This window comes from Ambystoma mexicanum, chromosome 1p (assembly GCF_040938575.1).
Source record: "Ambystoma mexicanum isolate Mex_15411 chromosome 1p, UKY_AmexF1_1, whole genome shotgun sequence".
Taxonomy (NCBI): Eukaryota; Metazoa; Chordata; class Amphibia; order Caudata; family Ambystomatidae; genus Ambystoma; species Ambystoma mexicanum.
The window spans coordinates 553,144,862-553,165,687 of record NC_090921.1 but is presented as its reverse complement, the minus strand read 5'-3'; the positions used below and the strand labels follow the sequence as shown (position 1 = coordinate 553,165,687).

Below are 20,826 nucleotides of genomic sequence, written 5' to 3'. Positions count from 1 at the left end.
AGCAGTCACTTTAAGTGGGAACCCAAGAACTTCTGCAGTGGTGTGTCCACAAATGGTAATTTTACTGAAAAAAAGAAAAGAAAAACAAGGAGTACATAACGATGACCAACCTAAATCACTCCCCTTGATGCCAACAAAAACTCAGAGACACACCCATAACAAGGTCAGAAGAAGACTGACCTCAAGACCAAAGGTCCCCCTAAATAAGAAAATGGGCCCAAAGACCGCTCCAACTAAGCCCTGCACAGTGGCACTACTGAATGACTTCTTCAGGAAAAAAATGGAAAGGCGATCAAATCCCCAGCGGGAGCTGTCGGACAATGAAATGCTAGAGAGCCTCATTCATGTAGAGACAGATGTACCAACTGTCAGAGACATCCCAGAGGAACCCACGATAAGCTTGGGCCCCCTGGGAAATACTGTATCTATGACAGCAGCATCTGTCGCTCCACCACTTAGATGGCACTATTCAAACAAATCTACATCTCTGGCTACATATGATGAACTCCAGGAGGGGAAAGGCGAAAAGCCTAATCAAGAGAGAATGCTTGATGATACAATAATCGAAACTGCAAATTCTGAAGTTAGGTGGCAGAATCAACAGCCAAGTAATAAAGTGACCGAGATCCCACTCAACCAATACCGCCACGTCTCGGAGCAAAAAAATGAAGTGATGAATAGTGCCGTCAGCCTTGAACAGCAGCCAATTACGACACAACTACTTATGGCAAAAAACCCTGTGCAGATCACTGAGTTAGACTTAAATAACTCCATGAAGGAAATGGCTATTGAATCAACAAAAACATCTTCACTGATCCCTACGCCTAAACCCATGCGCAGACTAAGTAGAACTCTGCCCTCCTCTCCCCAACACTTGGATTACCAAAATTTGGACTTAACAACTATAACCTCGACAGTAACGATAGCATTGGCACCGTTCTCTAAGCTGTACGAGAGCATTAACAACACGCTCCGAGATCAGATGACCATGTTAGCCTCAATGCAGTCAAAACTGCAATATCTGGAAGGCTTCATTACGGGGTCCCAAGGATCTGAAGCAGGTGATAGAGTACGTGGGATAAGGCCTGCCGAGCAAGAACCTTATAACCATCCAACAGATTCAGACGTCGAGGAACGCACAATCCGACGGACGCAACACTCAAGTGGCACTACAGCAGCCCCGTCTACCACCACACACGAGGCAACTAGAGTGATAACTCTACAAGATCGAGAAAATGTGACTCCAGCCAGTAATCTAGTGATCGAACCTCTGGACGCCATTATAGCTATATTGGAGGAGGATGATGTGCGTCAATTCGCTGCCACAGAACCAGTGGTGGAACAAGTGCCTAACCCCTTTTCTTATATAAAAACTATAGAAGGCACAAATAAACCAAACAAAGGCCTCGAGAAAAACACCAAGAACTTCACGTATGGTATATTTAGTCAGCAAAAATCGATAGTCAGTCAAAACTCTAAAAAGGATAACATATCACAAGCTCAGAAGAGACTACCCAATGCTCTGGGCAAGAAAAAAGATGTCCCGCATAAAATAAAAGAGACTCAAAGTACACACCAGAATCCTACGATGGAAAAACGAATTATTTGTTTAAAAAAAACCACTCCCGTCCTTATTGTTGAGGACCAGTCAGATTGTAGTATTCTGACAATCGACGATACCGATCTTGAAAACCACCCAAAAAAACCATTGAAGAGAAAAGCAAATGTATCAACCACAGAAAACTCAAATAATGAACCCCCTAAGAAAGTACAAATCGTCGAAAAACCTGTTCTGTCGTTAAAGTCCCCAGTGAATACCCAAAAATCTCAAAAACTGGAGTCCGTGAAGAGTACAACTTCAAGGACAAACGCTGCGGACAAGAAAAGACTGGACCCGGTGCGAAGAGAAAGCACAAACATCTGGAAAAGGAACAAATCCTCGAACGCACCTCCCCTTCCTCGGAAACAGGAGAAAGGCTTGACCAGAGAAAAAGTCCAAAGCCTGTAAGGGAAACAGGCCAAAAGATCTCGGATTCATATCCCCAACATATTTCTGCCGAGAATGAGAAGAGAAAAAATGACAGAAGACCCGAATCAGAAAGTGATCGGAAACAGGAGACAAAGCGCATTGTGAGTGATTTTACTGTAAGGTTGAAAAACATCAACTCAAGACGGAACGATCTGACCATGAATAGAACTAATATTATTAGAATCTTAACCCAAATCCCCAGTCTGAAGCATATTCAAAACAAGGACCTATGGATAGTCGAACCAAGTACGTCAGGTAGAACAGACTACTCCTATATACATCTTGACTCTGAAAGTACCAAACTTCGTCTATTGAAGGAAACCAAAAGCATTCTGGAAGTGGGTTTCGAATTATTGGACATTAGGCATACAAACACACAAGCCCAGAAAAAAACAAGGTCCCAGAGAGAAGTAAGTAACGGAAAGGATCCCTCGCAAATGACCAGGGATAACCGTGTCCGTTACATCAGCAGGATGCCTCATGCCTGCCCCACGCAGAAAATGCAAATAATAAATAAACCAAAAATCCATGGACCTAATCAAGTGGAAAGTGAAAAATCTGAGAGAAATCAGAATGCACAAAGCAATCAGAATCAGAAGTATGCGCGAAGCAAAAGGTTCCAAGATTCATCACAAAGTGATCAAACACTAAGGAGCCATGGAACACCAAGGGCGGATAAAACTGTGCCCTGGTCCTGGCTAAAAACTGAGAGCAATCGTAGACAAAAATATTAGCAACGATCTCTGGAAAAGAAGATCCACCCTGAGACATCTAAGGAGAAGATATCAGACAAGATAACTAATCCATTGCAACCTTTAAAATTAGGCTGCTGGAACACGAGGGGTTTCATGCATTTAACTAAAAGAACCAATGTCAACCTGGGTACCTTCGATATTCTATGCCTACAGGAGACGTGGCTGACCACCAAACCCCAGCTGGATGGCCACGAAATAATCTTGAAGAGTGCCAGGAAAGGAGCAACAGGACGTCCATCTGCGGGTCTTATAATTGCGATTAAAGCCGGCTCAGGACTAGAGGTTTCTGAAATGTTCCTGTCGCCCCATTGGATCCAAGCTGTAATACTTACGAGAAAAGCCTGTGCCCAATGAACAAAAAGAGAGCACTTTGCTCCTAATAAACGTTTACTGGAACCCGGAGACGACTACAAACGAAGATTTTGTCAAAGAACTTAATAACCTCTGGGAAGAAGCACAAACAAACAGGGCTGACCACAGCATTATCATTAATGGAGATTTTAACGCCATATGTGAAGGGATCGGCATGTCGTCAAAGCTGTCGAACCAGAAGTCCCCTGTAAGGGAAAGAGGGAAACTTCTCGATAAGATAATGGCGGACAGGGACATGCACAACCTTCATTGGCATCGCTCCATATCAAATCTGCTGATTCCGTCATGGCAAAGAAGTGACCAAAAAGGGACGATAGACCACGTATTTGTCTCAAGAGAAATTTTGCCAGAGATCCACTCCTTTAGGGTCAGTCCCACAGTCTTCAGCGACCATAACCTCCTAATTCTAGAAGGTTGGTCGTCAAGAACTCAATCGATCAGGTGCACCTTGCCGCTCGAGCCATCAGAGAGAGGCAAAAGAGTGAAGATCTCAGTAAAAGGGCTACTGAAACCTGAGGCACAATACATAAGATCTGAAAAAAAAACTAATACACAAGGGAAAAGGGATGTTAGTGATCTGGACTAAACTCCCTTATTAGCCAGATTCCAGATGGACCCAAACAAAACATCTAAACCACAGAACGGATACCGACACTCATATAATAAGGATCTGGAAATGAAAAGGTCGGAACACAGAAGGTTGAATAAATACTATCAAAAGTTCCCTTCTCCTGAGAATATGGCACGTTGGATAAAGGCTGTGCGAGAGTACAGAAACTGGTTGCTCCACTATCGTTATAAACTCCATTTGAACGATTCAGAACAAATGCTGATGGCAGTCTGTGGAAATAAACCAAAAGAATTTTGGAACCTGATCAAGGGGACCCAAAGCAAAGTCAACGATAACATCCAGAATAATGTGGGAGAATCCTGCTGGATTGAGCAGTTTTCCAAACTATTTGCACCAATCCTTGACGAGAATACCACCTATCCCTCTATCAGAGAAAGTACCACAAATGATCCAACGTGGAACATTCCTGTCGACAAAGACTTAATTGTAAACAAACTTATGAAATTGAACAAGGGCCCCGATGGCATTAGCAATTTGGAACTCAAAAAACGTCCCGAGCTGTGGGCAAACTTTATGAGTAAGCTTTTTTCAAATTGCAACCAGTCGAAAGAAATTCCATCTACCTGGAAAAAGGCAAACATTGTCCCAATCTTTAAGAGAGGTGCAACCGATAATCCAAATCAGTACAGGCCGATTGCTCTTTTGGATGTTATGGGAAAAGTCTTCTCGTCCTTTGTGTTGGACGACTTCCAAAATTGGGTTCGTTCAACTAACTCTATGGATCCCTTCCAGAATGGTTTCGTCAGAAACTCGGGGACAACCACAAACATTCTGCTTATGAGTGCTCTGAAAGCAAAAGCAATACAAGGTGGTCTTCCGGTATATGTTGCCTTTATTGCCCTGGTCCAAGCCTTGGACCAGGTCAACAGACAACATCTCTGGGCGAAATTAGAAGCAAAAGGATGTCCTTGCTATCAGACACTTTCCACCGGCGTTGGGAGGAGAGAAGATTGACAGTCTATTATATGCTGATGATATCATCCTCATGGATCTGACGCCCCTCGGCCTTCAGCGTCAGCTGGACAATCTGGTATTATATATGTCAGAAAATAATCTCCGGCTAAATAATGCAAAAACCAAAGTGCTCGTTCTGGGCAGGCAAGAAAAAAGGAATCAAAAACATTCTTGGCATTGTGAGGGTAAGAGACTGGAAACAGTACAAGCTTTCAAGTATCTGGGAATCACAATTAGCAATGACAGAAACGAAAAGACCATGCTAGATACACTTTGGATAAAGCTAAAGAACCTCACAGCACAAGCAAAGGCGGTGGATAGGAGGCATGGCCGCTTCTCAATAATTCCCATCCCGAGATTCTACAAGGCCAAGGTGGTGCCAGCTCTGATATATGGCATAGACGCAATGCCACTGGTCCCGAATTCTATCTGGGTGAAATATGAAAGTTTTTTTGGCGAAACGTCCTGGGCCTAGCGACATCAACTCCCATGGCACTAATAAGGAGGGAACTTTGCATAACATCAATGTTGGCAATCAAAATGAGAGCCACTTTGATGTTATATCGCAACGTTATCAACAAACCGGAAGCACGAGTGCTAGACCTCATTCGTAAAGAAATCATAGACGGAGATAACTGGATGCTCGCGGAATGGGAACAAAATAATCAAACAATCTTGAAAGAACTGGACCTGTCTATAGAAACTCTAATCCAAAACCCAAACAGAGTAGTGAAAAAACTGTTTGAAGCGGACTGGATTCACACGCAAGAGATGGCAAATGACTACTCACTGACAGCTAGTTTGCCAAACGCTCCAATGAAGCTAAACGCAGTCCGAGGCTACCTTCACAAATTTCCGGATAAGAGACTTAGTCGCTTATTTCTACGATTCAAACTAAACCAACTGAAAACTAATGAGATTTTGGCAATTCGTAAACAAGCTCAAACGAATTTATGTTGCTTCTGCAAACCAAATGAGCACATAGAAACCACAAAGCATCTGATAATGGAATGTCCAGGTTTGGTAACAGAAAGGCAACGCTTTCTCACGGACCCACTGAAACATTATTCAACACTAGACCTGGAAAACCTTTGGTCACTATTGAATAATGAGAACAACAAGAGATGCGTCATAGGAGTAACCTTGTTTCTCAAAACACTGAATCTATAGCAGAAGAAACTGAACAGGAGAGGAATGTTTCACCCCAACTGTGATCCCTCTGGAAAGGTCTTTCTTAATGTATGGATAGAGACTCATTAACAAAGAAGAACTGCGACAAAAGTAAAACTTGAACTCACTACATTAAGTCCAAGGGATTCAGGGCAAACTATCAATTACAAGCCAAAGCAAGGACATTTTCACACAAGCTGTAGACAGGAGTTTACAAATGCTTTTCTGTTTTGTAAAAATTGTTATACAATTAAATAAAAAAAAAAAGTATCTTGCCTTCGAGGGACTGATATTTTTAACAAACACAAAGATCTTCTTTACATATGGCTCTGGGTGACGGCTTCACCCTTTGGTCAACCTTTACCATGCGCCGAAGAGTACCCTCTCAACGAACTATGGGTGATGACTTGCCACCCATGGATCTCCCTCCTTCGGGTCTGGACCCCTTTTCAATTGTCGGCCTCCCTCCTTCGGGTTCACAATGGCTTTTCTATAAAGTTCTGTTTTCAGTAGTCAGCCTCCCTCCTTCGGGTTCACAATGGCTTTTCTTGCATTCACTAATCACAATGGGCCTCATTACGAGGTTGGAGGTAACCATGCCGCAATTTGCGGCATGGTTACCTCCTTACCGCATACCGGGTCCGGGTTCCTCGAATGAAGACTTACTGGGCCAATCCAACCTTGGTGGACCCGGTAATTCCTCATTCGAGGAACCCAGACCCGGTACATCCCCTTTCCCATTCGAGGCCCCATAGGGCTCAATGGGAATGGGGAGGGAGCTAACAAGGGGCCTGTATGTAACGGGCCCGTTGTTAGCTCCCTGGTCTCATTGCGGGACCCGCTAAGGACGCCTTGTTTTACCAGGCACCCATTGTGGGTCCCACAAGGAGACGTCATAATAGGGGGATAAGGGGTTAACGGTGCCAGCACCATTACCAGCGCTATTAACCCCTTACCGCCCACCTCATAATGAGGCCCAATGTCTTTTCAAATATTTCTTTGTGGACATCCCCCCGCTGGGTTCACTCCTGTCAATGCAATGTTCATGCGGCTTCAGACTTCGTCCATTCTTGTTGGCATCCCTCCGCCGGGTTCACACTTGCCAAACTTTACAACACACTGTTTGTGTAAAACTTTTACCATGCAGGATTCGTTCCCCTTCACTTTACAATCATATGTCGGTCAAAGTCTTTCAATTGTACGGAGGATTTGACAAGACCCCTGTATGACCACTTTGACCCCCTTTTGCCTTTTCCTAAGGCCTTCACATTACGGTAGTTTCTATCGTCTAGTAATCGCCCCGAGTTTCCTACTTGAGTACCCACGTGGTGCCGGACTTCTCTGTTGCTGGTTTTCTCCTTGTTCAACAATAGTTCTTTTACAGTTCAAATCAGCCGTTTGCTAACACATTTCGGTTTCTTATCGACTCTCCCCTCGACTCACCGGCTTTGATGAACCGCTTCTCGTTCCTTCTTTTTAGAGTCAAGGTTGGTGCCACAGAGACAAGAGTCTCTCTCCGGCTTGGTAATCAGTGGAGGAAGGTCTTGTGCACTGCCGACACCTGCTGCAACACATGCTGGCTATTGTCTGCGATCTTATGCTTCTGTCTGCGCAGGTTTAACAGGCCTTAATCGGACAAGGCAAGGTTGCTTCTTTCCTTGTCACCCTCTCGGTATGCGCCGTCTTTTGCCTCCTCTTAAACTGCCGTGCTGAGTTAGCTCTCACATTGTGCGGTCTGCCTTGCTCTTCCTGTGCTCTTGTGCTCCACCTTTTATACATGTGGGGAAGGGAAAGGGCCATCAGGTGTGTGTGATTCTGGTCAATTCCTTGACTTTGCCTGACTCTTGTGTCTGCACATGTCAGGTAAATGGCTCTGGTGTTAATCTGTTGTCTTTTGTGTTGTACAAAAGTGTTTGTGTCATAAAAGGGGGGGGGGCAGTGTTTTGGAATGTCCTACGTGGTAGGATGGGGTAAAGGTGTTTAAAGAAGGAGGATACCGCGTCTCACGCGTCAGTGTCCCACTCACACTTCCCAAGGACCCCCCATCCAGGTGATCCTCCCTCACTGGTCCACCCCCAGGAACTGGATCCAATAGTGATGGCCGTGTCCTGGCCACCTGGATGACAGAGCCCCGGGGACTAGCTAGGGAGACAGCTTCAGGTTTCTCACACACACCCCTGTTCATCAGCCTGGTATCATATACACATCTCCTAAAACATAAACATCTTACAGCTCATAATGATATATATATATATATATATATATATATATCTATATATATATATATATATATATATATATATATATATATATAGGTGCTTTGCGGTTTCTAAGTTGTTAACCTCTCTATTTGCATGATCGAATTTTCCACGTCACCACCCACGTAGGCCCAATGGCCCAATCACTTCCAGAGTTGCAGTTGGTTTATCCTAAAGAGCATAACATATCTTCTTGGAGATGATCATGAAAGTAATTCACATGAGGTAACTAGGCAAAATAGAAAGATATACCTTTCACATTGTTCTTTGCAAGTGCCTCACAAGCAACCGAACATGTATTTGTCTTCCAGTCTTTCCGAAATGCTTTTTTATTGTGCCTGTAATTTGGCTTTTACGTCAAAACCAATCTGTTTGTACCTACTTGTACCTGAATAGATGCAGCAAAGCCTTCCCATCAGAATTGTCAAACCTGCAGTTCTATGTCACTAGGACTGTATAACTACTGTAAATCACATCTGTGAAGCTTCCTCCACAATATATACCAGCATTACCTAAATTGCTTTCATGAACTTGTACCAACTATATATGCCTCCATTGCCATGGTAAATCACTTTCATAATGATGTGCCTGCAATATATGCCAACATTGCCACAGTAAATCACTTCATGAAGCTATGCCAATATGCTGTGTTAAGAAGGTTTTATGCAGTGCAAATGGTAACACTGCCATGGTACTTCCCCCTTATGAAGTTGTGCTGACAAAAAATGCCACCATTGCCTTTAAATATACCGCCCTCACCATATATCCCAGAAGCATGACACTCTGAGTTGTATGATGCTGTCATTACCAGCTGTGCCCACAAGTATGTCAACACCGCTCGTGGGCTGTTATCACGTGTCATGAGAATGTACTCATTGGGCCTGGTGTTGGAGCCTTTCATATATTCTAGTTGCCCCAACACCCAGGGTTAGGGAGACTTTGACTCTTTCAAAGAAAGCTTAATAGCTTTTTCTGGGGGATTAATGAGGGTTTCAGCTTCCCTGCTGCCTGCATTTCTTTGCTGCTCTGCTGTGCAGAAGCCAACAAATAAGTCAGTTGATAATCTGCAGCCACAAGCCCACAACCTCCAAGGCATTTTCTCAGATGTTGCCACAAAAATAAGGCATGCGTTGGGTCTAATTGTAGACACCTATTCCGGAGGGAGCAGTCGTCTTCATACACTCTTAACGGCTGTTTCACTTTACTGGTGAAAGACAGACATCTGAAATAGGTATTCAGTTATCATGGATGCGGTTTACTCTGATTTCATCTTTTTCTTGTGGGACAGTGTATCTGTTTGGAGATTAATGAAGTTCATTTGTGTGGGTTCATGTGATGTAACATCAGCAATAAAAAGCAGGGCAATAATGAATTACAAATTGCTTTACAAAGCATATTCTCCATTATAATCTATTCACCACCCGGGCTTCTTACCCAAACAAAGTCCTCAATCTGTGTTTCAATGATTTCGTTCATCCCATCCCGTATAATATATAGTGTGTGATCAGAAGTGCACTCCGCAGATAAAATCTACATCTGCGAAAACGTTGTGCTCTCAAAAGAAAATTACCATTTTTCTACTGCCCCTTTCCATTTGAATACCTTAAACTACACCAAAGCGATTGTTTTGTGTTGTTAACCTTTCAGTCAGTATTTTCTTGTGACCCCAAACATGGTTTCGAAATGAGCACACACATCATCTGATTGCCCTGGCATCCACCACAATAATATACAAACCATTCTAAAGCAGAGATGCCTTCATGGGAGGGCAAAAGGGGCTTTGGGGGGGGGGGGGCTTCATGGCTGCCTGATTTTTAAAAAAAATACGGTAGTGGGATCTGTCTTTTTATCACCTAATATAATGCCACCTGTCCTAAAAGTCTAATAGAAATGATCTTTTACCTAAAATACTTACTTCTAATTTTACCAAAACCTCGACCCCAAATCTCAACATTAGTATCTAAATGTAAAACAATGCCTCAGCCAAGATATATACATGTGAAACAATAAAAAGGGGGGGCAGGCCTCCCTTCACCTCCAATTAGCACTGCACTCCTACAGCTATCTTTAATTAAACTTCTTAGTTGGCCCTAAAACTCCTTGCTTTACTCAGCACATAATCACTTGCTATTCACATATTGCTGAATGTTAACGTCAGTGACCACTAGATGGCAGCAAAGATGCATCAATGTTCTCATCAGAGCTGAGATTGTGAATAAGCGAAATAAGGATCCGACGAAAAGAGATAACATTCAGCCCTGACTAGATTAGTGTGGGCGCACAAGGGGCTGGATACAGCCAGCACATCTAAAAAACTAGCAGTCACCCCAATAAAGAGCATAACGTATTAGTCAGAAGAGGTGGTACGGGTGGCATTGTTAAGTTCATTGCCTGATCTTCAATTTCATGTAGGCCATTTGAAGGCAGAAGAGAGCCGACCACATGTTACAGGCCTCTGCCGCGAATATTTTCTGGTTTTGTTATTTTACACAAGAAATTGATTGCTTATTTATGATGTGCAGAAGAACCTTTGAAATTGCATAAAAATAGTTAACAAGCATTTAAAGCTTTAAAATATAATCTAAAAGCCCAGATAAACCCTTTATGCTCATCTCAATAAATATTCTGGTACTTGTGTGCCTGCCTTGATTGATTACATGAAGCTAGATTCCTTCTCCTTTTGCACAACATGCTTCTATAATGTTGTGTTTGTTGTTTGTAAATATTATCAAATTGGTTATTGTGTGATTTATGTACTTTCCAAGTCATTTCTTCAAAACGGCAATTTTAATTCACGAAAGTCATTCACAAATAATTGCACCTTGTTCTATGAAGAGATCTGGGAAAGAATGTGCCAATGTGAATATTCTCAAAGCACTCAGAAAACGACCCCACCCATCCCATGTATACCCCTACAGTCATTGTGTTGCACTAGTCCCCATAGCAAGGGGATAGTGTCCAGTGAGAGGGGGGGGGTATCAATATTCTTACATAGGGTTCCAAAACTGGCCAGATGTTGCAAAGAATCCAGGGAAGCACTTGTGAGTTATCCGGGTTATCCGGGTTTGTGTCTTGGTACCCCAAGAAAAGATCATAAAGAGCACCAGATTGCCCTCCCAGGGAGACAGATCTTTTGCTTCTGTCCAAATTGATTTCTGGGACCCAAGCATGGGGATAAGGATATTGGGTTTTCTGAAGAGATGCTACTTCTTAGCTAACTCTACGATTCTAATCTCAGCGCATGGTGGAAGTCACTCACTTGCTCACTTTAAGAAGTAGCCTGGTTGGCCTGTGCTTTCTGGCGCTAATGCAGTCCCTTTGGGGAAAAGGATCACAAGAAATGTATTGTTGGACTAATCTGTTTGTTAAGCTGGGAGTTGTTTGGCCTGCGCCATATAGATGCAGTCTAATGGGTTCACCTGTAGGATTATAGGGAATTGTATATGATTTATTTGTATTTTGGATGAAATGGCTATTGTGGTGTTTGTTTATTTGTGTAATGTTGTACTTTTATGGCCTTGTAGCCGAAATAAAGTTATAAAGAACAAGGCAATCATTGCGTTGGTTTGATGAGAGGTGATTCAAAGGGAACACACTTGGCATACTCTCTCTCGAGCAGGAGGAGGCAAGGAAAGAAATGACTGATGCAGACCCTGAGACTCCAAGAAGCTGTTCTGAGGGTTAGATCAGGTCAACCACACAGGAATACAGCTTCAGTGGGAGCTGGGCTGCAGATCTACCAACACATGGTAGACTGATGGACCTTCTCCCCCTTGACCTCTATCCCTGATGAAACCCTCTGAACCCCATCTATACATGTCCTTGCAAGGCTACCCTTCCGGTCTATCCTTCTAATGTTGTCAATGTTATTGTATCCCTTTGTTGTATAGCACTCAGTTGAGTTATAGATAGGTTTGTGCTAAATAAAACCTTACAAATACATACAGACATATAGCGCACATTATTGTTGGTCTGCAATACAAAATGGTTTGTTTGTATCACAGAGTAAAATAAGACCAGCGGCCAGATTATAGAAACTTTGCAGACGTGCAAGTGCAATTATCCATGGTATTAGCACTAGAGAATCATTGCACTACTGCGACAAAAACTATTCTTTCAGTGCAATTATGCACCAGGGCAACGTTATCCCAGGTGCTAATACGGAATGGTATAGGCAGCAGGGTAATCTTTTCCCTGGTTTAAAAATTCATAGAAAGTATATTTTGTTTTGCACTAGGATAGTGTTTGCCCTTGTGCTAATACCATGCAAAATGACAACTGCACCGACGCAAAGTTTCTTTAATCTGGCCACTGGTTTCCCCCACCTTTTTCGAAAACCATGTGTACACAGATATGTAGAGCAAACCCTGGCTCTCTGCCTAGCCTGCTGACTGGGTAGGTTACAGTGAGAAGAAGAGCTCTCCTCCCAGATTGGGATATGAATGGGAGGGCTCTCCGGGGCTGAAAAGGTGCATGTCACTAATGACACCTCTGATTCCACCCAACAGTGCGGGATCCCGAAGGGAAGATTAAGCTGTACACCAAGGGAGCAGACAACGTTATCCTGGAACGTCTCGATCCAGATTGCCCAAATGATGACGTCACGGAGAAGGCGCTGGATGTATGTAACTGTTCACATGTACTTAAGGCATTTAGCATGTATACCTTCCAGCCCCTCAGAATGATTTCACTTACTGACAACTTTACTCTAGGAAAGAACTATGAAGACGTAAAAAGCAAAGCAGGCTGATGATCTTTGATGAAATATTCGGTCTCAGCCGCTAGGCCAAGTTACAGGAAGTGGTACACCAAGCATAGTTTTTGGAAACTATCAGATTAAAGAATTGTTATGATTAACACGCATGTAATGACCTAGCTGAATTCTTTGCTGCAAACATTTCTAAAATTAAAGACTCTCTTCTGACCTTCCTCACACTTCCGCCTCCTACGTGTTACTCTCCTCCTATTCTACCCTCACCCTGTGCCTCTATCTTTATTTATGTATTGTTTATTTATATAGCGCTTGTACACAGGTGAAGTGCTTCAAAGCGCTTCAAGGTTGGATGGAAACAAGGGAATACAATAACCCTTCTTAGGCCTTGAAAATTCCGAATGATCTAAACAGAAAAACTAGCATACTAGGTATGACGACATTTCTCCTAGTGCATGTGCATGAAGTGATACAGGTGAGACCAAGCTCGGCAGGGGAGGGGCACCGTGGGAGGGGGACAGGACAGACAAACTAACTGGACCTAGTACATTTAGGTCATGCATACGTACTGACGGAGGTGCAGAGATAGGAGGGGATGGGGGGGCACAAGTGTCCGGTCAAGGAGTGTAAGCTGAAAGTGCAGTAATGTTGAGCAAAGTGCAGCAGCCAGAAGGCAAGTGCAAATGACTGGCGGGGCAGTCTGGGACCTGTAGGCTCTGAAGGTGGAAAAGGCAGCCAGTCAGCCAAAACTGAACAGAGTTAGTGAGCAGAAGGGGGTGGAGACAAAAGAAAGGAGTTTAGCAGGGGAGAGGGAGAGAGAAGGAGGAGGAGAAAAGGAAGGTCTTGAGGAGTTTCCGGAACTGAAGGTGCTCTGGTTCAAGCGGGAAGCACCTGCAGAGGATAAGATCTAGCCCCAAATCTCTCTTTGTGAAAGCGGCTCACCCGCAGAGAGTTGGAGGACGATGAGCGGAGGTCTCCAGAGGGGGAGTATTTAGGAAGAGAGCGTTGTAGATAGTGTGGGCCCTGGCCTCAGAAAGCCTTGTGGACAATGCAGAGGGTCTTCAGTTTGATCCTTGCAGCCACGGGGAGCCAGTGGAGGGATTTCAGCACCGGAGAGATGCAGTCCTATGGCTTGGGGCTAAGGATAAGTCTTGTGGTTCTGTTCTGGATGAGTTGTAGAGGAGGGAGAGTAGATTGTGAAAGAGGCTGTTACCATAGGCCAGCCTAGAGAGAACAAGGGCTCTCAAGGTGATGAAAAAGAAGAAAAGGGGAAAGTGAGAAAAGGTAGAATACCTCTGAGAAGGTGAAGTTGGTAGTTGGACTTTTTGGAGATGTCTGTGATGTGAGAAGAGAAGGAGAGCGTGGAGTCGAAGATGACCTGAAGGTTTTTTTGCCTCATTGGTAGGTGAGGGCACAGGGCCAAGGGAGGCAGGCTAGTGAGAAAGTGGGAAAGCGGGAGCAGGGGCCCCAATGAGGATAATCACTCTCTTACTGGCATTCAGGCATAGATCGTTAGCAGCACAACAAGCCTGAATCGCAGATAGACAGTCAGGGATGAATGAGGCGGAGGCTGAGGGTAGCTTGAAAAAGAGCTGTGTGTCATCTGCATACACTGAAAGTTAGAGGTAAAGGTAGAGATCATGTGGGCCAAGGGGGCCATGTATATATTGATATACCAGGGGGAAATGTTAGAACCCTGGGGGACACCACAAGTAGAGAGCGTAGTAGAGGAGAGAACAGGCCCGAGTTCCACCTGGGAAGGCCGGTCAGTGAGAAAGGAGTTGAGCCACGCCAGGGCCTGATCTGTGATGCTCAGGGTATCACGGAGATAGGTGATCAGGATGTTGTGGTTTACCGTATCGAAAGCAGAAGAATGAGAACAGAGGGGGAGATGGAGTCAAGATTTGAGAGCAGGTTTTCACGGGTGTTCAGAAGAGAGAGAGGGCAGGATGTCCTGTGTTTTAGTGGTGAAGTGTGCGGCCAGGGCAGAGCAAAGGGCCTGGTTAGGTGTAGTAGATGATGCAGCTGTGGTAGAGTTGGCCAGTTCCTTGCAGACTTTGAAGAATTCGGCCTGGTTGTTAGATGCCACGGACATGCAGGCTTGAATGTAGACTCTTTTCTTGGAGTGGCTGCAGAGTCTATATTGCCTTTAAAGAAGGCGGCAGAGCAGTTTGTCAGAGGGTGCACCAGAAAATCCCCCATTTTCGTTCTGCTGCTGTGCACTTGCGTTTAAGGGCAGCCAGATCAGAGTCGTACCAAGAGCTGCACTTTTTGGCAGGCTTCAGTGGGACCCTCATGGCAGGGGCAGGACTATCAAGAGTGTTGGAGATGGAATTATACAATTTGGAGAGGGCTGTATCAGGGTGGGAGTCAGCCACAGGAGTGCAAGGAGGGGAGTAGGTGGAGGCAAAGGCAGCCGCTGACATTCTTTTCATCGATCGGATGACCTTGAAGGTAGGAGGTGGTGTATGGTGTACTATTGACAAAGGAGAAGAGAGCTCCAAGTGAGAAGAGAGAAGAGAATGATCAGTCCATGAGAGTGATAGTAGTGAGCGGGATAAAGAGTGAGATGTCTGTGGTGATGAGAGCATCCACGGTGTGGCTAGCAGTGTGTTATTGACCAAAAGGTAAAATGGAAAGAGAAAAGGAGTCACATAGATTTCAGAAAGGTCCTTGGGAGTCAGCACAGTCAAGATGGATGTTAAATTCCCCCAGAAGGAGGAGTTGGTAAGAAGAGGAGAGGAGAGAAGAAGCCAGGTCAGCCCATTTTGAAAGGAAAAGGGTGGACTGGTCCAGTGACCGATAGAAGGTGGCCAGGGTAAGAGCGACGACAGGTGAGAGGGAGAGCCTTCAGAATAGGCATTCAAAGGAGGAGTAGACTTAAGTGGGAATAATGGAAACAGGGATTGACTGTGGAGAGATCAAAGCAACTCCACCTCCTGGCCTGTTGGGCGTTGGCATGGAGAGTATCTTGTAAGCTTCAGGGAAGAGTGTGTCAAAATTCGTGACAGAGCTGTCCTTCAACCATGTCTCAGTGAGAGCAAGAACATCAAGGTCCAGGCATTCCAGGAGATGGCAGATGCCAGAGGAGTGCTTGACAGCAAAGTTTACTTTGATGACATGGATCAGGTCGTCACTTTTGAAGGAATTACGTGGGGGGATGCAGGGTACAGAGGTCTCCCTGCAATCGGCAAGATTGCCTGAGAGATAGAGGTAGGAGGAGGCAGAGGAGGCAAGAGGGTTCCAGATGCAGTGGCAGTGGGTGGCCAGGACAGCAGGGTGGAGTGGGCTGATAAGGTTGTCAGTGTAGTGTGAGTAAGCAAGGGAGCCTGTACAGTTGAGAGCGACAATAGGGGAGTTGTGAGGTTGGTAGGAGGCAAGAAAGCCAGGGTGGGCATAGTTGGTAAGGGAGTATGGGCAGCCGTAGAGGCAGGTAGCAAGGGAGCCCGTGAAGAGGAAGGAGAAAAGTTGATAAGGCAAGGAAGGAGCCTATCAAAAAGTAAGAGGTTGGGTTGAGGCCCTTGTACTAGGGTGGTACCATTTATGATGGCTCTGGAGGTGGGAGAGGAGGTAAGAAGGGCCTCCTAGTGGGTGCCACCATTTATGTATCAGGAAGAGTAAGGAGAGAACAAAGTGGCCATATGGGGAGTCCATAAGTGAGGAGAAGGAACAACAAAGAGGATGTCGGTGAGAGTCTCTATGGTGGAAGCACTGACGTAGATGTCAGCAATAGGAAGGTCTGGTTTGGAGGCAAGTATATCCTTCTTGAGATTCTTCCTGCCGGACTTAGTGAGTGCCACTTTAGTCACACTAATACTGATGAAGTTCCATCTCTACTGATGAAGGCTAATCACCCTTGTGCCCCATCCGACCGCATTGCTCCTCAAGCCTATTGCCCCTTTGGTGGCCTCTCACCTTGCTGAATTCATCAACCTGTCCTTAGAGTCTGCTTGTTTTCCCTCTGTTTTCAAAACAGTCAGTCATCCCTCTCCTAAAAAAAAAGCAAGGGGCTGACCCGAAACTCCTGGCTAACTTTCGCCCTGTGTTTCTTCTTCCCCACTACTCTAAACTGCTTGAAAGGGTTGTGTTTGTGGGGGTTGGCCCTTTAATCACATTAACCCAAGGGTGCCCACCACTTGGGGAATGAGTGCACATTTTGTATGTTAAGCAAGTTTATTGTATATTTGTCCAGGGAGCAGTTAGATGGTAACCCACGTCACAACAAACCACATCAGTTGATACATTGTATACATTTTTGCAAAAGTTATAACACTTCTAAATACTTTATTACAATCCACCCCCCACATGTGATTGCACAAAACCTCTTCAAGGAAATCCTATCTTTCTCCAATTCCTACACTCTTATAGGTAGCCGTTTATCTTAATCACCATCTTCAGATCGTATTCATAGTCCACTCTTGCTCGAGATTCATCCATGGTTGTGACATCATGACATAATAAAACATTTGCATACAAACATAATTCATTACTTGCAACAACTGGCCTAAGGCTTTTTAACCTTAACGCTTAATTGCACATGGTTTTCATAAATACAAGTGATATGAAGAAGACTGAGTAAACCAGTTCTTCTTTGAACTAGCGATAACTATCTCATCCCTTGGTTCCACGTCTCCATTGAAACATTTAAATCTAAATATCTGCCATTTAATTGCACACAGCACATCTGAAAATACAATTGAAACTCCTGTGTTTCAATTACTTTAGCCCCGAGCATTGACTTACCGCATGTTTTACTGCTGGTCAAAACCAAATAGTGAAACCCTTCTGTCAAGCTCCCATGCATTCAACAGATTACATCTGTTTTCTGCGATCATTTTCAGGCCATAAAACCCATGGCCACTCCTTAAGCTGAGCTGACCATCGTGAAGGTTAGAGTTACTTATTTACCCATCCTCTGGCCTCTGAACCAGTTTCTCAAAGTCAACCCCCAAGCCTGCAAAAGCAGAACTTCCCAGTTACCTAAAATAAATTGCACTAACTGCTAGCTGCAAAATCCGAATGAATTCATAAAAAGCCCACTACATACAGCTTTTTATAAACTCCCTTTGTATGTTCCTCGGTGTGCATGTATAATAAATATTATTTCTCTTTTACCATGGGTTTTAGGACAGGGGGCATCTTCGTATGTGCATTAAAAAAACATCTCCCAGTTTCTATGTACTTTAGAGCACCCTGTGTGTGAATCGTGTTCATGTTGCATTTGGGGGTTTTAACATTTTATCTTTCTGAGCGCGTGTAATCTAATATGTATCAGTTCTAAACAAAAAGTAACACTAAAAGAAACCTATTCCATTCAAAATTAAATTACTCTGGATACATATAAATTGCAACATTGTGTTCAGATCGCTGCACCCCCCAGTCATCAATTTGGCACTCGCAGCATGAACCCCTTGCGCTTGTGGGGACATTTCCTGACCACCCCAACATGTTCAACCATCTTACCAATTTCCTAGACATCCACAATCTTTGAGACGGTTACAAGCAAGTTTCTGCTCCTGTCACTCCACGGAAACTGCTCTCATGAAGGTGTCCAACTCACTTGCTTCTGTTAAGTTCTCTAACCTATCTATCCTAATTCTACTTAATCTGTCTGCCGCCTTAGACACTTTCAATCACTCTGATGCACTTTATTCTTGGGATTTGCGATTGAGCCATTGCTTGGATTGAAACCTCACAAATTCTCTGTCTCCTGAGGCATCAACACATCTCACCTCACTCCTCTGAGTGTTGGTGTTCCACAAGTCTCTGTCTTAGATCTGCTCCTCTTGGGTCACTAATTTCCTCCTTTGGGTTCTTGTACCAACTCTTTGCGGATGACACCCACATCTTCTTCTCTGTTCCTGAACTCTCCTCTGATTTCTCTATCAACATTTTGTGAAGGTATCATGAAGTAAGACACAGACAACAGATTCAATTTTCTAAATATTGGTTTATTTTTCTTATATGTCAGGATTATGTAAGGCCTTACTTGCCCTATGCTAAGGTGGGATTTCCCTACCTAAAGAAACTAAGGATTGTCTGTGTCAGTAAGTTCAACTCAAGTCTGTCTATGTCCATAACCTATAGTTGCCCTCAGACCTAAAAATATACAATGTGTAAGGATGTCAGCACCAAAAGAAACAATGTTCCAAATAAAGTGCTCTTCTTCTTCTAGCTCTTGGCTTACTTTCCAGCTTTCCCTTCCCCAAGTGCAAAACTGTTCCAAAAGGCCTCAGGATTCCCTTCCCCGGAAAGATGAATACCGTTCGCAAAGTCTTGGGATTCCCTTTCCCAGGATGTCAGCTCTTCCAGCTTCAAAATCTAGAAGCAGTTCATATCTCTTGGCTTTCAAAAAACAGTTACAGTTCAACTTAGTGACCGTCCCGGCTTTTCAATAGTTCACACAGATTTCTTTCTTTCTCAGTCACTTCAACAACCTGTTATAAAATACATCTTCTTTATCATTGCTTTCCTTGGCTCCTTTTGAACAGGATCAATTGGTCTAGGTGCAGTTGTCGGACCACACGGTGCACCCACTATAGGTGACTCAAGTGATAACCCTTGGCACTGTTATGAGGCTTCTCCGCTCTTCAGGCTTTCTTGCCTACACAGGTTTTCTCTCTCTGAACCTGTGCAATTGACCAAACATTAATTTCTGACTCTCCTTGGCAGTCTCTTGGCTTTGCCACAATGTGCTTTCCACACAACTCACTCCATGGTATACACCACCTTGCTTTCACAGTTTTCATAAGTGCTCATCACTTGGTTTTCACTTTGTTCATAAATTCCTCATATCTTTCCCATTCAATATTATTCATTGCGCTCGTAAAAAGTCTCAATAACACTTGGCAGCTTGTTCGGCATTCATAAACCCTCAATTCGGTTCCCAAAACCAATGGTTATGTTTTCCAGTTTGTTTGGCATGAACACCTCAGTCTGAGTGTTCCCCTTTCCACACTCACTGGTATACGGCCGCTTCTCCGAGCATCATCCTTCTCCTCTCTGGCTTCCCTTCACTGCCCTTGTGGTTCTCCTGAGCCAGGGCAGCAGCGCTCACCACCTTCGAACCTTGCTGCTTGTTGTGCGTAACACCACTCTTCCTTCGAAGAGGCTACCGGCAGCCGGCAGTGCTTGGTAGCCATCAGTGTCCCACAGCTCTGGCTGTGGATACGAGGCAAGGGTTGCTGCAGGTGTCTTGACCCTTGCATGGCCCACTCGGCCCCGGCATCTCCTTCACCCTTCTGATGCTCAAGGCGTCATTCCCACCGGCCCCTCTCCAGCCTGCTCCACGTCTGCCAGCCATGTCCTGCCCTCCAGGCATGTTTTCCCTTTCTCTGTGGCAGTCTCGCCTTTTATGCACCTGGGACCTGCTAAATAGTTGCAGGTGCAGGTCCTTGTCTTCAGTTACCTGACCATAGTTAATCCTATTAGCTGGACATGCCTGGCCATTTAGTATTTAGTATTTATTTTATTTATATAACGCAGCCAGGCCCGAGGGCAACCGGGCGCATTGCAATAGTAGTCCTCGTCAGTCCTCTTCCTCATCCCAGTAACAAAGTGGTGTGAATGAATGGAAGTGTGCATAACTCCCAGTTGCTTCCTCCTCGCCCCAGTCTTAAAGTAAAATTGTGAGGTATTTTGTGTATAAGGAAGGGGTGAGGACTGACAACCTACAAAGGCAGGGGGAGGGTAGGGTTCCTTCTGACACGGTAAAGGGGGATACTATGTCTCACCTCAAGACATTCTCTCCCCAAGCTCCCTCCACCCATGTGATTCTCCCTCACATATCCACCACTGGCGTCTGGATCCAAGAGCATTGGCCTTTCCCTGGCCACCTGAGGGGAGGATCCGGGGGATTAGAAGTGAGGATGTCCTCAGGTTCCTCACAATTTCCATCTGTCTCTCTCCCATTAATGATTCAATGGCTTCGCACTCTTTGATGTTAA

General features: G+C 44.5%; 1 protein-coding gene across 2 annotated transcripts in view; it reads left to right on the top strand.

The window, feature by feature from the left end:
• Positions 1-20,826, top strand: part of LOC138575469 (phospholipid-transporting ATPase IK-like) — a 1,193,252-nt gene that overhangs the window by 1,002,436 nt on the left and 169,990 nt on the right. For both annotated transcript variants that reach the window (XM_069649486.1, XM_069649487.1), the window contains one exon: positions 12,678-12,790. In XM_069649486.1, coding sequence (XP_069505587.1) covers positions 12,678-12,790 — 113 coding nt within the window. The remainder of the gene's footprint in view (positions 1-12,677; positions 12,791-20,826) is intronic.